Here is a 17,856-nt window from a genome sequence, read left to right as displayed (position 1 = left end):
CATAAATATGCACACACTTTTTTTCTTTCTGTTCTTCAATACATAAAAGTCAAAGTCCAGCTCCAGACTTCTTTTCCTTTCATGTTTTTTGGTGTGGATTGTGTGCAGAATGTGAAGGAAGATAAATGCTTCATTCTTTGGGTCTCTTACAGCAGATGATCTTGAACTACGGGGCAAATTCTTTGACAGTCTAGGTTAAGCTTGGTCTTCTAACCAACAGTTTAGCAGGTTTCATGTTTTATTTTTTATATTTTTTAGAAGAAGATACAAATCCATAGGCTAAGTCCTGGGGTCTTTCCAAACTTCTAAAGTTCCACGCTAAGTGTGGTCTGAACACCGCACCTACACAGGCTGTGCTTTTTCTGACAACAGCCTCCTCATTCCTCACTGTGATTTTCCAAGCAGAGCCAGTACCTGAATTGAACTTAAGACAAACTGACCTAACTCCTCAATGGAGCTTTCTTTTTCTGGTCCTGTGCCAGGAAAACAGGCCTTCACCTGGTCCAATGGAATCTCCAGTAGAAGCTTATGGAATAAAACCAGGCTAAGGTGTTGTTCTCAAACATGTTTATTTGTAACAGTTTTACATGGTGTGTTACAGAAATTAATGGAAAATTTCTAAAAATTTTGCTGTTCTGTTGAATGCATTGTACATAAAGTTAAAAATAACGTGTCCATATATGTTAACAAACTGTCATCTGAGGTAAAGTTAAAGTAGGTTTAGAAATGTACTGCAACAGTCATTTTCTCTTTCTCATCTTTATTAAAAAAATATGTGTCAGAACACAGAAATTGAAATGAACCAAACCCACAGAGTAAACTTTTTTTTTTTTTTTTGAAGAAGGTGCCCGGTACATTACATGACGGGGATTCAGTAGACACAGGGATGAGTACGAATTATCAAAAACGTCTCGAGGCATGTAAAGAGAGCTATGGGGAATGGGAACAGAATGACAGGTGGTGTTTCCCTGGTTTCAAAATTTAAAGTGACAAATTTCGTGCTAGTGAAGGATGAGGAATTAACAGTTGTACACGTGGATTTTCTATCAGTCTAACTGGAACTGTGCACACTCCCCATGGCCTTTTGGTACCTGCACCTCAGCTCTCATTTGGAAATCTCACTGTTTTCCTGGGATAGGATACGGTGGTTCTGAGTTCCCCAAACAGTGCTTATTAGACAGCAGAATTCAGCCAATGATAACATGGATGGCAGTTTAAAATCTTGACTTTATTTCCCTCACTTTAGTGTATTACAGGGGCCATTTTAAGTTCAGAGCCAGCTACATTTTCACCCACACTCAACGAATGATGACAAATCCACTGGGCTGTCACTTTCCACTACGAGATGAGCTCCAGAGGGTGTACCTCAAACAGCCCCATCGGCCGGAGTTCACTTTGAATGTGTCAGAAGCAACCCGCAGAATCAGTGGAAGGGTGTGATACTGCAAGACAAACTCAAGACAACCATATTGAGGGAGAAGATAGCACCACTGGTTCAGAATCAGAATCACAGACAACAGAGCAATTTAAGTTACTTCCCTGTGGGAACTGCCTATCTCATCAAATCCCCAGAAAACGCAATTGAACTTGTCTCAGGACAACTCTCATGGTTATCACACCTCTCCCATTTTCCCCTTCACATGGAAGGATCAGCTCATCCAAAGTATGCACATTCCTGGAGAAGTCATGTCAACCAAAATGTGACAGCTACAGAGGACGGTAATGGCCCTTTTCAGCTCTCGAGTTCTTCGGACCTTCCATGTCCATCTATTCTGCAATGCACATTTGCCAGTTAACTGGAAAACATTTCGATTCCAGTGACCTGACGGTGTAAAACATAGGCTTCAAACAGTAACAATTACCTTGACTTCTCAAAATTTCCCTTGGTCACCAAAGTATACCTTCTTCCAAATCATTTTAGTTTCTGTTGATACGAAGTATCAAAGTACACAGGCTGATGGCAGTCAATCATATCAAGGTAAATTCTACTTTCAAATTTTAAAACCAAGTAAGGATAATCACCCCCACCCCCAATCCAATTCATCCCATGATTCTTTAGTTTTCTTCTTAGTGTTAAACCATTCAATTCAACGTACTGTAACTGCATAGGAACATCAGGAAAACACAGTTGACCTGTAGAACAATATTCTCTGTAGGGCAAAAATATATAGATTCTTTATGAAAATCATGTGCTAAACATACGAACCAAACACTGCACTTTTTGTCTCATAAATGTAAAAAAAGGAAGCTTAAATTCTTCTGTTTCACGTACAAACAGTCCAGTGATGTCTACAGGGTCGGTGGGAGTGGACATGTGGGAGGGAGTTTCAGAATCTGAAGGACAGGCCTTCAGAGCGTGAACTATTTCTTGTTTTACACAGAGGGTCGTACTCTCGCAGAAAGACTTAGATGAGAGGCTGGAGTCACGTGCTCCCTTCCTGATCACTAGCTGCTGATTGGCTGACTGCTCCTGACAGTGGTCCCTGAACTCCAGCTTCCTACCATAGGCTCCGGAGTAGTTTCCGGAAAGTGAGCCCCACCTATCAAGTCTGTCACATTCTGCACTCAATCTGCTACCTTCTCTACAGTGTAATGGCATTATTAAAAAAGCATTTTCATTAACATTTATATTTACAAAAAAAAAAAACACAAACGGGCAATTTTTTTTTTTCATTAGAACTCCTTAAAGCCATTTCCCTTAAATATTTAAAGAGTTTAATGGTAAGGTTTTTTTTTTTTTTAAGTTATAAAATAAAAATCCCATTTGAATTTTCTGATGTACAAAAAGAGATAGAGATGAACCATTGTGACCACAGAATCAGTTTGTTACTCTGAATATTCATGTCACCACTGTTCCGTTAGCAAGTTGACTTTTTAAAATCCCAAACCACATTACCAGGATTGTACCAGAAGTATTTGGCAAATGACTTTTCTTTGAAATGGCACATGGAGAAGACACTTGTCTGCATAGCATCACAGCAGCAAGATATCGGAAAAATAAAAAATCTCATTTTATTGGACTTAAAGAGTTTAGAGCTTCTGAGGAAATCAGATGTACTTTTCATCTTTCTCATCAATGGGATTCGATGTCCTTTTCTACTCACAGAGTGAAGGTTAAACCACAATCTGTCTTTCTTCACCGGGATGCAGAAGAGCTTAAAGGGTTGTTTTGGCAACATTCTTAATCAAAAAGAATCATCAGCCACTTATTTGTCTTGTGATGATTTCAAGTGAATTCATTTCATATAGGGTTTTTTCTTTTTTCCCAATTGAATTTCTTAATCAATATCTTAAAAAAAGTCAAAAGCAATACAAAAATTTGTACACTCATTAACTTCAAACATGACAAAGAAAGGAAAGGGGAAAAAATGGCAGACCAGGCCTTGTGGAGCATTGTAATTATACCATCCTATGGGAAAAGGCATACGAATGAGCATCTTGTGGTGACAGAGACCTTACATTCACCTAAATGACGTCAGTGCCAACCCTGATGTACCTCTCTGAGGCCTGTCACTCCAAATCAGATGTCTTTACAGTGGTCAGCAGGTTGAGAAATAAAAAGAGAATTAGGGTTTCACATACTGGGTCATCTTAAACCCATGCTAAGAGAGCCTGGAACATTTGTTGGGTGAGCACTTGCTTGATTTGTGATTTGATGCTGGGTATGGTTTTTTATACTTCGGTGAGTTTGTTTTTGTGCTGCCATAGACCTCTGCCAGTGGTTGCCAAAACCTCTTAGTTCCCTCTTCCAAAGGAGTTCCATTGGGCAATCGTGAATTTCTTCGTGGGATGACGTGAGGTGAAAAAATACAAGAGAGCCTGTCGCGATGCTGATTTCCATGCCAGTCTTGAAGCACCCGCCACAAGCCCGCACTGATGCTATTTCTTACATCTGTTGATCTGCGCATAGAGAGGCTCCGGCTCCTACGGACAGAGGGACAAAATGAGACCCGCTCTTTTCCTGATAGGGTTTTCTAAGACAGCTTGGGAAGGAGGGTTTGGAATTAGAACAGAAAGATGACAGTTTATGATGAATGATCTTAGGTTATTTTGGGATTATTCAGTCATGGTGCATGTCATTTTGGCATCCTTTTTTATCCTTAAGAAGAACAACCACCCAGTTGTGCCCTTGGTTTTCAAGCTGAGCCTGTTAGGGAAATCACAGGGTCTAGCAGACAGAGCTGGACCAGCTGTGTGATATGGACAAGACACTTTTACTTTCTGAGCCTTAGTTTCCCCAACCATGAAACGGGAATAATTCCATTTACCCTACAGGGTTCTTGTGAGAATTAGAGAGAATATATATAAAGCCTCTAGCATAGTGTTTGGCAGGAATGTTCAAGAAAATAAGCAGTAGAAAAGGCTCTTCAGAACATGGTAACAATGCTCATACATCAAGTCAATGTTTTTCCAAGGCTGTTTTATGAACGTCCACTTGAGACTGCTGAAATTCTGTCTCAAGCTGCTCTTTGGTTTCTGCAAGCAGTGATGACTGGGCGTGCTTTAGAGCGAGAGAACAGCAACCACGCCATTAGCTCTTAGTTAAAAGCTTCTAGGGCTTGTTTCCATCCACTCCTGCTGCAGTTTCAGGTTGGGTCAGGCACTTGCCTGCAACCCTGGGGCTGTCTTAAGATATACACAAGGTTTTCACCAATATATGACACAGCAAAAATTCAATCCAAATGCAGATGGGAAATGGCGTTTGGCCTCGTTGAAATCACTTCAGACTTCAGTTCATACTGAAATGGACCAGGGTGCACTGGCCAAACAGATCAGGTCAATATATTGGTATGAACATGCACAGTCCCTTCTGTTAAAGTTGACTTCCATGCTGTCACTCTCAGATATTTGTACCAGAATTAAATGGACACAATGACATCTTAATTCCGCCATATTCTGTATATTAGCCTGCCTCCTGCTATGTGGGTATAGATTCTTTTCAACTGCTTATTTTCTTGAACCAACAGATGGAACTGGCATTCTGTAGCTCTACCATGTGTCTGACACCATGCTACGTATTTTCAAGTACATTGTCTTCTGAATGTAGTGATTAAGGCAGTGATTTATCTCTTTTGCAAATGAGAAACCAAGCACAGAGAAGTTAAGTAATTTGACCATGGTCACATGGCTAGTAAGTCACATGGGACTTGAGACTTAAAAGTAAGTTCCAGTGCTTTTTCTCATTTATTACAATAGCTGCCATTAAATAACAACAATAACAAACCCCACAACAAACAAGCAAAAAGTCTTCCAGCTATGGTGTTGTAGAGTGTTTTGGAATTTATATAAAATACCTTTATGTTTTATTGGGTTGGCCAAAAAATTCATCTGTAACATCTTATGAGAAACTTGAGTGAACTTTTTGGCCATCCCAATATTTTACCTGCCTAACCATGCCAGGAGTGGCTTTTATTCTTTCCATCTTCATTTTGCAGGTAAAAACTGAAAATCAAAGAGGTTGTGTGAACTCAAAGTCATTGTGCTGCCTCTCATAGATTTAATATGTTGTATTGCTTGCTTTTATTGTAAAGTGGGGATGGGCAAGAAGATGGAATGTGAAGCCCAATGAAGAGAGCTTTTGCTTCCCCAGAATCACAAGATTACTTAGTAACCAGGCTGTAAATAGAATCCAGGACTCCTGAGATCAAGTCCAGCATATTTTCTTCTAGAGCTCATCATCTCTGTGTTCTTCCAGGAACAAGGAGCTTCCTACTCTTGGAGGCACCCAGTTGTGTAATAGAACAGTTTGTCGGTTGGAAACCTGCATGGTTTCCAACCATGGGACTTCATACTGTCCTTGCAAAGGTTAAAAAAAAAAAGTATAATCTTCTTCCAAATATCTGATGACATACAGTAGGAAAGCTTATTCTTCCATGCCCGACTTCCGAGTTACCACCTGTGCATTCTGTCTGCCATTTTACACACAGAATTAGCATAGTGGGTGCTCAATGAAGGTCTGTTGAATGAATGAATGTGAATGTCTAGGATACAGTTTCTACTTTTTTCACTGTTCTGATCCCTTTGCCCTAAACACACTCTCCCCTGGCTTTATTCTTTCAGCATCAAATTCTGAGCAAAAGCTACAGCAAGATGATTTATTAAGCACCTAATTTATTCTCTGCCAATGTCTTGAAATGTTTCAGATACTTGTGGTAAGCCTAACCATGGACTTTTTCTGTGTGTTTGTGTTCTGGGGGTGGAGTGAGTGGAGCAAAGGCGGAGGGGTAAAGTAGTGAAGTACCACTAGTGGGAAACAACACCGCCTTGTGCTCTGCTGGGCCACAGAATGCAGCTTCCTCTTTCCTGGGTAGACTTTCTCAGCTCACTCGGCTTTTTGGATGCCCTAAGAAGTCAGGCTGCCTTGATCCCACCCTACCATTTGCTTTATTCTAATTTTGGAAACTAATTTATTCAACTGAGAATGACACCTAAAAACAGAAGAAGACAGCAGGCTCAGACAGGGTAATTAATGCCACACTGCATTAAGTTTCTGCAGCTGAGATAAATATTCACACATCTCCTGCTTGCCGGAGTTTAGCTTCAAATACCCATCACAACAGCGGTAACGACTGCAGTCAACTCTCAATTATCCCCACTAATGAAGGGGAGCACTGGTGTGGAAAACCCCAAGCAGCAGATAATCCCAAAGTCTGACACTCTGATGCATTATACGTTTTGGAAATAGCTTTACCTTCCTTGTTACAGAATCTTAAGACTGTCAAGAGCTAGAGGGGAACTAAGAAATCATTTGATCCAGAAATTTCTGACCTGACTTCTGGCAAGGTCACCATGGGGTCTTTAGGCTATTTTTTGACATTCCAAAAAGCCTAAATGGAATCACACATTAACAGAGCACATTTTTGATATCTGTTGTTTTCTTTTGTCAGATCTGACCGTATCTCTCTGCCCTGCTTCAAATCCTTCAAAGTCTCCTCATTACCCACAGGGTAAGGTCAAAGTTCCTTCACTGGGCACATAAGACCTATTAGTCTCATAGACCATTAGAACTAATAAATGCCCCTTTCCAGACCATGAATCAAAAGTCACCCTTCTGGTCACATATATCATGCTTTAAAAACAAAAAAAAAATTCTTCATGCTTCTGTCAGAATGATCTTTCTGCAAAGGATTTGGTCATACCAGTTTCCTGATTGAAACAACCCTCTAGGCTCCTTAAGTCCCCAGGGACAATGCAGACACCCCACCCTCATCCCCTCACCGGAATGACCCATGAGGCCCTTCCAATGTGGCTCCCTTTCCCATTGGCTTCATCTACTTCCACTCTCTTTTAGGTCACACTTCCGCTTTGTTCTTCTGGTCCCCTTGAAAGCCAAAGTGTTAGTCTCTCAGTTATGTCCAACTCTTTGCCACCCCTTGCACTGTAGCCCGCCAGGCTCCTCTGTCCATGGAATTTTCCAGGCAAGAATACTGCAGTCGGTTGCCATTCCCTTCTCCAGGGGATCTTCCCGACCCAGGGACCAAACCTGGTCTCCTGCATTATAGGCAGATTCTTTACCCGTCTGAGCCACCAGTGAAGCCCCTCGTCCCCCTGACACGATAAGATTCCCACCCCTGAGACTCTGCTTAGACAGTTTCTTCCACTTTGGGGACCTCTCCTTGTCCCGCACCTATAGGTTCATACTTTTGAGCCAGCCCAAATAGAAGGGCTTCCTGGACTGTGCAGGTGACGCAGACCACTCTGCTCCTGGACTCCAGCAGTGCCCTGCAGAGACCCATGTCTACACTGCCATCACATTTCCTCCTAGTGCTGTCTACACAGTGAGCTCTGCTGTACCTTGCACGTCAGTGTCCCACATTCTGAGCACAAGCTTGGAACCTGGCAGGCACACCTACTTACAACATAGAGCGTGAGGATGTAAATGAGTGAATGGAAAGTTGCTTCTCTTACTGCTGCTGCTGCTAAGTCGGTTCAGTCGTGTCCGACTCTGTGCGACCCCATAGACGGCAGCCCACCAGGCTCCCCCGTCCCTGGGATTCTCCAGGCAAGAACACTGGAGTGGGTTGCCATTTCCTTCTCCAATGCATGAAAGTGAAAAGTGAAAGTGAAGTCGCTTAGTCGTGTCGACTCTTAGCGACCCCATGGACTGTAGCCCACCAGCCTCCTCCATCCATGGGATTTTCCAGGTAAGGGTACTGGAGTGGGGTGCCGTTGCCTTCTCTTACTAGGAGTGGGCAAATACTTATGAACCTTAATAAGCTCACTTGTGAATCTGGCATATTAATAACCTTTGTTTCTAGAGGACAACAAAGTAGATAGAAACCATGCAGTAAAGATGAAAACAAATCAACTCTCTAGCCTTTGACGTAAGTTGAATACCCTATGTTCTGGGAGATGCAGTGAAAGAGTATATGCACACTGATGTGAAATCGGGCAGATCCAGGCTGGTATTCTTACTACCAACTGTCTGTGGTACACAGGCACTGTGGGAACACACTTGCACTTGAGCAAGTTTGATTTATTGCTCATTGCAATGAGCGGAACCAAGGGCAAGTCTGGAAGAAGTGATTAGAAAGGGCTTCCTATGGGGTTAAGCTTAAACATATTAGATGTTTAGGGGGAGGGTCTCTCTTGGTTAGGTGCTTTCAGGAAGCATGATTATCTTAATAATTCTTACCTGGGAGGCAGGACGCACAGAGTAAGACTAAGGCCAGGAACGAATAATGTTTGGTCATTTTTGGAGCTTGGACGATGTTCATGGCAGCCATGGCTACTGAGAGGTCTTGAATGGGCCTTGACCCACCACGGTGCCTTGTCTGACGCCCATCTGTGAAACTGTTTACATGCAATAGAACACCAAGTGCCCAGCTGTGAGGGCTGGGCTGGCTCCTGGCTGTCATGTGATGTTCTCTTTCCACTGTCACCTACTTAGTACCTTACAACTCCATGCAGGTTGCTTAACCCTTCTGGGTATCGGTTTTCTCATCTGTAAAATGAGGCTAGAAGTCCTCACTGAGGATTGAAGGAGAAAACACACATTGAGCACACAGTCTGGCACAGAGAAATTACTCCCAAAACGGTAAGGCTTCTTCTATCTGGGTGAGTGATTCTATCCTTCCTTTATAGAAGATGGTTTTCAGCCTAAAAATCACTGGCAGGTGGCTTTAATAATTCCATCTCCTTCATTGACACTTCTTCATATCGTAACTGGGCTGTTAAGAGACCTAATAATGGCACAGGATCTGTCCCGGGAAACTATGTGGAAAGAATGCAGAGTACATTTAAAGGGCTTGACTGCAGGGCCCTGTGGATAGCAGAGACTTCCGTGTGTCTGCAGACGGCTTTAAGTATGAGGTATGAGCTCATGCCGAACAACCAAGCAGAATCACAGAATGAAGAGTATTAATAGACTATATATTTACAGAAACCAAATTAGAGTCTATAGAGGGCTTTCCTTGATCACAGCCATGGTCTCGTTTGGACATCACAGAGTCTGTACCCTGGGAGTTCCTAGCTCCTTTTACAGGGAAGAAGCAGGGCTCCCTAGAGTTTGGTGACTGGCCCAAGGTCACTCAGCCAGCACAGGGCAGAATGGGGATATAATCACCTTTGTTACATTTTTAGTTTTTTTATTGCAGTAAAATATTTGGAGCAAAGCATTTGCCATTTTGATCATTTTTAAGCATATAATTCACAGACATTCATTATTAAATCTCTTTCTTTACCCCAAATAGACCCTTTAGGCAGTGACTTCCTAGTCCCCTTGACCCCTAACTCCAAGTAACTAGTCTCTCATCTACTTTTCCATCTCTATGAATTTACCTATTTCTTATTTTTAAATCAACTTCACTGAGGTGTAATTTGCATGCAATGAAATGTTCCCATTTTAAGTGTACAGTTTCATAAACTGTGACAAAGCCATCAAGATGTAGAGCATTTCCTCACCCTACAAACTGCCCCCATGTCCTGCTCAGTCAGCCCCTCATTCCATTGTGGCCACACTGATCTGCTTTTGACCACTGTAGGTTAGATTTATTTTCTCGAGCGTTTCATGTAAACACACCCAGGTATTTACTAAGCCCACTGTCCTCTCCACTGCCATGTGATCCCTTTTGTAAAATGTCAAAGCAAGAAGGGCTCTCAGTCTGACAGTTCCTTTCCGGCAGGAAGAAATGAAGGCCTCCGGATGTGAGGGGTGTTTTACCAAAAGTCCACAGGAAACAGTGGAGAGCCAGGAGGGGCAGCCCAGGGTCTGGACTCCCCTTTCGTGCATATTCCCCTCCCTACCTCTTCCCAGCCATTTGGCTTGAAGTACAAAGGTACATAGTTTTCAATCCCACATTTTCATGAGCCCCTTTGGAAAGCCACTTCAATTGTGCTTATGACTTCACTTTAAATTTACTGTGTTTTGGGGAAGCTTGGCCACGTTAAGCAAAGTTTGGTTCAAAACAGATGATGAGTGGGGAAAAGACGCAGCATGCTGAGAAAGGTGGTCTTGGACGTGAGGTCACGCGCCATGCAATCTGGTTACTGAGCAAGCCTGTTATCTGCCCCATCCTGGGCGCCTGGGGAGTGAGAGCCACGCTGAGCCAAGCTGGGGGTCAGACTGCAGCTGGGAGGTGAGCCAAAGCTTGAGGCCCTCAGCATCGCCCTGCTTAGGCAGCAACTTCAGCCTCAGGGTCTTTAAAGCCCCAACACTGGGGCTTACCTCAGTAGGCCTACCACAGGGTCTTACATTTCCTAGCTTGGCAAAGTGAAAAGGGGGATGGTAATCATGGAATAAAACTAAGGTGGAAAGAACTCAAAGTGCCATCTAAATCCATGAAAAATGTTTAGAGCCACAAAGACTCCCGCAATCTTCCTAACTACCTGTATGAACTGAAGCAGGCATTTCACCTGGGTTTTTTCATCTCTATAATGGGGCTTGTAACACCAATATCATGGTCCTGCATGTAACATGTAATAAACGAGCTCATATGACATAAAGAATTTTAACAAGTGGCAGGAGTCTTCCTTTCTTTTTTTATTCAAAGAAAAGGGAAAATGACAAAGCTTTCTGACTACTTCCAGCCTGAAAATCTGGCTTTTAGGATAGGAAAGCCTTCAAAACAAAGGATGGATATAATGGTAATACCTTAGAGACTGAAGTTGCTGCCAAATGCACTTGCTTCCAGGGGCCTCACGGTGCCAAAACCCACTTGGTGAACACAGGTGCACAATTTGAGTTCCCAGGAAGTCCACACTCATTCTGATCAACTCTGCACTTCCCCAGTAAGACGAATGACGGGCACAAGTAATCTGCTTTGCATGTTGACATCACTTTTTTTTTTTAACTTGTCCTGTAGCAGATGAGGGCACTGAGGTTGCTGATGCCTGTTCTCTGCCAAAAGCAAATGGGCCTGTTCTGAGTAGGCTCCTGGTGGTCAGGAGAGGGTCCTACATCTCACATGGAGAGTCACCGGAACACCTAAAGAAGTCACTGCATTTCAGGGACTTCTGGCCTTTCCTTCATTAGGTGGGAATAAGGACAACCTGGGAGAAGGCTGCTGTTGGAAGACACTTTTTAAGGATTGGGTCTTCCATGCTCTAGCTGGGTGACACTGGACAAGTTAGAAGTCCTAGAATGTAAGAGCTAGAAGGGCCTGAGTAACTGCTTTTCTGAAGAGAAGACCAAAGGCCAGAAATGAAGCCATATGCCTCACATCACAAGCAATTAAGTCAAACAGAGGCTGCTAAAACCCAGGTGTCCTGGTCTTGGTTGAGTGCTCTTAAGTTCTCTAATCAGGGTCTAGAGTCAAATCCTAGCCTCCTTACATGTGATTCTTGTGATTTCAACAAGTTATTAAACTCTCTACCTTACCTGCCATATTTGTGAAACAGGAATAATAAAAATACTTAAGAGTGTCTCCCTGAGGATTGAAATAGGTGATGTTTAATGAAAGCGCTATAAACACACTGCTGATTTTTAAAGTTATCTCATTAGTAGTAGTAAGTGCAAGGTTACTTGCATTACCTTCTGCAGGGTGATTCTAGAAACAATGAGCATGATCTAGCTCAGCTCAGCAAAGGACAGCCCACCAGCCCATTTTAGTGACTGCCAGTTCTTCTGTAAATAAAGTCTTACTGGAACTCACCACACCCAGTCCTTATGCAGTCTTTTGCTGTTTTCCTGATACAACACTAGAACAGATTAGCTGTGACAGAGACCCGGATAGCCCACAAAGCATACATTGTTCACAGAGTGTTTGCTGAACTCAGGTCTAAATGATCAGTGGATTCTAGCTCTGCCCACTACTCTAGGGGCTGAAAATCATGCTGAAATCTCCATCTCTGGGCCTTTGTCCTCCAGAGTCTCATGTTCAGCAGTCTACCAGCATCTGAACTTAGAAGTTCAAAGGAACCTCAAGAACACTTGTTCCCAATGTAAACTTGCCTTTTTCTCTGCTCAAGCCTGCTGCTCTGTGTTCTTAGCATAGTTCCTGGCCCCGCCTCGATCCCCAACAGGCAGGCATCCGGCGAGTCTCCTAGTGCAGGCCTCTTCTTCCTCTCTTCCCACTTCCCTTCAGCCTTAACCTCCTCCTGATTCCATCTTTTCCTGTCCCTGGGCATCAAGCCTACGTCTCTAACCTGGCTACCGCTGCCCTCAGCCAGGCTTTCCCATCTCCTGCCTGGACCAGGCTGGCTTGGACTAGCTTCAGAGCACCACTATGCTCATGGAAAGAAGTGGTTATTTTCCATTTCTGTGGTTCTCTGTTTTAAGGCTTTTTGCTATGTGATTCTATTTAAATAGAATAATAGTAATAATAATGCCAAGTATGTGCTATTTTACTTTCAAAGCTTATAAAGCACTCATACTCATGATATCTTCGGATCCTAGGAGAGCCTGAGGAGGGAGCTGTTGTCATGATTCATTTTCATCTATGTGTGAGAAGTGGGGTTCCAGGGGTTAGCTAAGGTCCCACCTAAGATCATGTGCTTACGAACTATAATTCAGACCCAAGTCCCCTGACTCTAGGCATCTGTTTGCACTCTCTCCTTTTTTTTTTCCCCAAATCTCTCTCCCAAAGCGTCTAAAGTTCTGCTTTTCTTTCCCTTAAACACTAAAAAATCCATCAGGTTATATTTTATGTGTCTTGGGTTCCCACTATGAAGATTGGTCTTAAAAAAAAAATGACAGTGACTTATTATTTATGGCAATATCTATTGTTACTAAGGGAGACAGACCAAACAATTCTCCATTGTTACAGATGCTACTTTGACTTGACAGCTGGGGAAGTCTGATAGGCAGTTTATTTACTTAGCTATTTAACCAAATAAATGTTTTCATTTTTCTTTCATCTCCTCAAAAGCTAACATTTCGCCCTTAAAATTGCTCCAGCAACACATCAGTGGAGTATAAATTACCTGCCATTCCCACACCAGCCATTATAATATTACTTGGGTTCTTTTTTTGCACCCTTGTTGACCCAGTCTTTTACAGACACGTGATTCTCCCAGATGGGAGGGTAGGGGAAAACATGAAATAATTGAAGATATTCTCCCTTATTGCTAAAACAGAAATGCTGTTTGAGATTGGCCCCAAAGCGTCCACCTGCAACGATTGAGGCCGTCTGTTTCCTCTTACGAGGGTGTGATATGGTTTTAACTTATCAACAGATGTCACCCCTACCTACTCAGAATTGTGCGGGCATTGCTAATAAAAAGCAGCTGGTGATAATGGTTGCAACGGTGATAAGGCTGAGACTCCTGCTTCCCAACTGCATGGAGGCAGAGGGGAAAATAGAGCTGTGGACATAACTTGCCCTGCATGGTGTATCCTTTCTCCAAATGCCTGGAAAGGCGCTAAGAAATTGCAGCCAGTAAATTTCCGGTTGGGTGGATGGCTGAATGGAATGGAGACAGAAAGATCAAATGTGGCTTGTGCTGTATTGAAGGACAGGCCCAGAAGCCCCATTTGGACTTCCGTCATGGGTGTCTTGGGAGCTTCCCTTGTAGCTCAGTTGGTAAAGAATCTGCCTGCAATGCAGGAGACCTGGGTTTGATTCCCGGGTTGGGAAGATCCCTTGGAGAAGGACATGGCAACCCATTCCAGCATTCTTGCCTGGAGAATCCCATGGACAGAGGAATCTAGCAGGCTACAGTCCATGGGGTCGCAAGAGTCGGACACGACTTAGCGACTGAACCACCACCACCATCACTACATGGGTGTCTTAGCAAGGCTAAGGCTACATGGGATGTGTCAGCAAGGCTGGCATTGGCCTCTTGGCATGTGACCCTTGATAGGCCATTGTGAAATTGCCAGACTAAGCTTTCAAAGGGAGAAAACTGCTTCATTACAGCCCAGCCCTCCTTTGGAGCTGGGAACTACTTATTATGATTTACATGTGAATTTAAGATAAGGCTGCTCTGTTTGGAGAAGTGAGAGTTGGCCCCTGAGGCCCTAAAAGGGGTCATTCTGATTAAGGGGCAGGGTGAGCCACAGAACTAGGAAATAGGGTTTTTCTTTTTCTCCCAAAGCTCTTTTAAGGCATATTGAAAATTAATTACCTGCAAATACAAAGTACAAAGCAAAACCTCCCAGGCAATGGCCTGGGTCCTTACGGTGGAATGTATTCAACACAAGGGCTAAATGTATAAAATCCAAGGGACTGGTGAACCATGTTTATTGAGCACATGTGATGACGGTTTGGGGTGGTGGTGATTGGTGTTGGTGTTGCTGATGGCAACTAACAGCTTGGCTACTTTCCGTGTTTCAGATGTGGTGTTAAGAATTCCAGACATATCACTTAGTCCAAACAATAACCTCATGAGGAAGACTATTTTTATCCTTGTCTTTCTAAATAAGATAGGGAATTGTTATGACATCTCATCAGGGTCACATAGCTCATCAGTGCTAGTGCCAGGTTCTGAATTCACTCTTATTCCAGAACCCAGATTTTTAAGCTGAGTACTGAGTGTCTGTCTCTACGTGCCATCTCAGTTAAGGTAATGGATACACCAGGCCCTGCCAGCAGATAAGCACACCAAAACGCAACAGCAAGTATGGTTCTTGCCCAAGATTTCCTGCTATTAGGTAGCTGAGCTAGAATTTGAACTCAGGTTCCAAATTCTGAGCTCTTCCCACAAGACTGTGCCACATCCATTCACAACTCGGCCCTGGCCTGGGGTTCTAGACAGAGCATCAAACACAACACGGCAGGCTGAAGCCCCACAAAACAGCTTGCACAACCATCTCAAGCAGAACAGACTCGTAACGATGAGGGTGTGAGGCATCGATCTGCAAATGCTGTCCGTCATCTCTGTTGTCTAGAAGTTCAGTTTTAGGATTAGACGTTAGCTGTTATGCTGACAAATGGCTCTTGTCACCCCTACTTCATCACATTTTTCAAGGCAAGGGTGAGCATGTGAAACAGAACTATGAAAAGGGTGGGATAACCTGCTGGGGCATCTTCCCAAGGTGTCCACCCATCTTCTCCACCTTCTGCCTTTCCTGGAACATCGACTCTGTCTATTATCACAAGCCCCCCACATAGCTTTGTAAGACTACATTTTTAGTCGGGTGTTTGCATGGCACGATGGTATTCTCGTGTGCTATATACGGCACTGAGGTGAATGAAATGTGGCAGAATGTATGGTATGTGAGATTCTCTAATCATAAAATCTATGAACAAAACGCACTTTGAAAATACTCTATGAGCTTTCAATAACCATCAAAATAACTTATACACAAATGGCAACTGATTCCAAGGTAGCCTCAGAGTCCATTTATGAACAGTGAAAACTATTTACCATTTTAATGGTTCTGACCATGCTACTCAGGCCTAAAAACGGAGCTCTGCCAGTTAGGGCCTTGCGGTCCTAGGCGTTTATGGAAAACTAGAAAAGCATCTGAAAATTGAAGACATTTGTCAAGGAGTGACCTTAGAAATCATGTCTGGGTAACAAGCGGGTACTTCTGTCTCCTGGGAAAGTTGGCTTCATCAGCCCCTCTTTCTTTCCATCAAATCAGATGTATTGAAATTCAAGTGCCTAAACCCACTTCTAGTAAATGTAAGTACACCTCTCTCGAAGTTGCTGCTGATGGAGTCTGAAGTGGTTTGGTGGCAAACCACCGGCTGTCACACAGGTGCAAACAGCAGAGCCTCAGAAGCGAATGCCACACGTCTTTTAATTCCATTTTCACAGTTCTGAATTCCACTTTCATGTCAGAAAGGGTGCAGGGCCTCTTTTGGCCAGACAGAACAGGCTACCACGATCTCACATCTCTATCAATTTTATTTCAAGCACTGATTGTTTTGTTTCTTAGTCTGCCTTCTTGAAGTGTGTTTGGTTGGTGATTTTTTTTTTTTTCTCTTTTTTTTAGATCTGTGGAGTGTAGGCAAATTCTGTGACACACCGCTGAAGGGGTCTAAGCATCTGGACCACATCTCACTGAGAAAGAATGTGTGCATCTCAGAATGTTGATGCTTTCAGACACTGAATCCACATTAAAGCAGCTCTGACCATGCCTCACCACCCCTCCCCAACTCAGAACATATCGGTAATAAAATAGTATGACCATTCCCCACTCCTCACCTTTACCCCTACTCCCAATACATGTCAAAGGTCATGCATCCATGAGGATAAACAAGGTGGAAAACAGACACCAGGCAAGGCGAGATGATGCAAACGTCAGGGATACGCTCAGGCCAGGATGATGGTGCGAACATCAGGGATGCGACTTCAGAGGCAATGAACAAGCAAAAGGGAGAGCAATGGCTTAAGGGTGGGAGATCAAAAGGACAGATACCTACCCAGACCTGTGCTATCTAGCTACCGGCCTGTGGACTTATATTATCACCACTGGGCTCCCCACTGGGCTCACCAAAGGGATCACTGTTGGATGAGGCCTGTGACCCATCAGGCTAGAACACAAGAAGATAACACTTTTTTTTTTTCTTTTCAGTAATTTAAAATATAAGACAGCTGGGTACATTTTCATGCACACATATCACCCATTATTTTAAAGAAGGCAGCACTCCATTGAGAGGATGCCACTTCTGCAAATGCGAGAATTTGCAACAATGTAATGAAAGGATAGCAGTTTTCAGCTGCTCATTTGAACATAAAAAAACCCCTTTAGTTACCCCTTAGAACCTGAGTCTGAGTCAGCATTCTTTTCTACATAGGCGTCCTCATGCATTGTTCATTTTAGATACAGCAGTTTTAAATGGAAAAAACAAAAAAACAAAAAAAACTCAGAACACACTGGTCACTTACAGCTTCTTGCTCTTCACTTTTGCTGGGACTCTCAAAGCCCTCTTCAAAGATGTCATCGGCAGTCGGATCACTGGCATGGGATGCAGATGATTTGGATGGAGAGCTCTGTCTAGGGGCTGGGGTTGGAGCTACATGGAGACCATGCAAAAAGAGAAAACATCCTAAGTGTCCAGAGGCAACTGTTTCTACCCCCCGGAAATCCCAGGGATCTGGTTATGTTTGAGTCAAATCCCAGGACACCTCTTCCCATCACAAGTCAAATCAGTTGAACAGTTTAATCTCTCTTCTCTATTTATCCTGTCCTCTCACATACCTGACAGTCAGGAGGAGCTGGTCCACAGGGATGGGTGAGGCAATGGTCCTCAAGGGATGTTCCCTGGACTGGTAGCATCAGTCACATTTGGGGACTTGTTGGTAATACACATTCTTGGACCCTACCCTCGACACACCTGCTGAATCAGAAACTCCATGTTTCCACAGACTCATGTTGAGACCCACTGGACTATAGTTTTCTTTCTTTCTCTTTCTTAATTTCATACAATTATTTCAAGAAGAATAAACAGAGATGAGGACAGTGTGACATTTATTGGATGCCTTCCATGTATCAGAGGCCATCAAATTTCACAGGTAATATCTGTG

General features: G+C 43.3%; 1 protein-coding gene across 9 annotated transcripts in view; it reads right to left on the bottom strand.

Annotated features, from left to right (window-relative positions):
- Positions 1–552: 552 nt before the first annotated feature.
- Positions 553–17,856, bottom strand: part of DAB1 (DAB adaptor protein 1) — a 1,339,715-nt gene continuing 1,322,411 nt past the window's right edge. For 7 of the 9 annotated variants that reach the window (XM_059885133.1, XM_059885131.1, XM_024990124.2 and 4 more), the window contains 3 exons: positions 17,218–17,345; positions 16,752–16,862; positions 553–3,924 (listed from right to left, as the gene is read on the bottom strand). In XM_059885133.1, coding sequence (XP_059741116.1) covers positions 16,767–16,862; positions 17,218–17,345 — 224 coding nt within the window. In that variant the 3' untranslated portion in view covers positions 553–3,924; positions 16,752–16,766. The remainder of the gene's footprint in view (positions 3,925–16,751; positions 16,863–17,217; positions 17,346–17,856) is intronic. The other 2 variants (XM_059885132.1, XM_024990126.2) reach the window with 1 other exon arrangement.

Source organism: Bos taurus, chromosome 3, assembly GCF_002263795.3.
Source record: "Bos taurus isolate L1 Dominette 01449 registration number 42190680 breed Hereford chromosome 3, ARS-UCD2.0, whole genome shotgun sequence".
Taxonomy (NCBI): Eukaryota; Metazoa; Chordata; class Mammalia; order Artiodactyla; family Bovidae; genus Bos; species Bos taurus.
The sequence above is the reverse complement of the archived record's forward strand: the minus strand, read 5'-3'. Positions and strand labels throughout refer to the sequence as shown.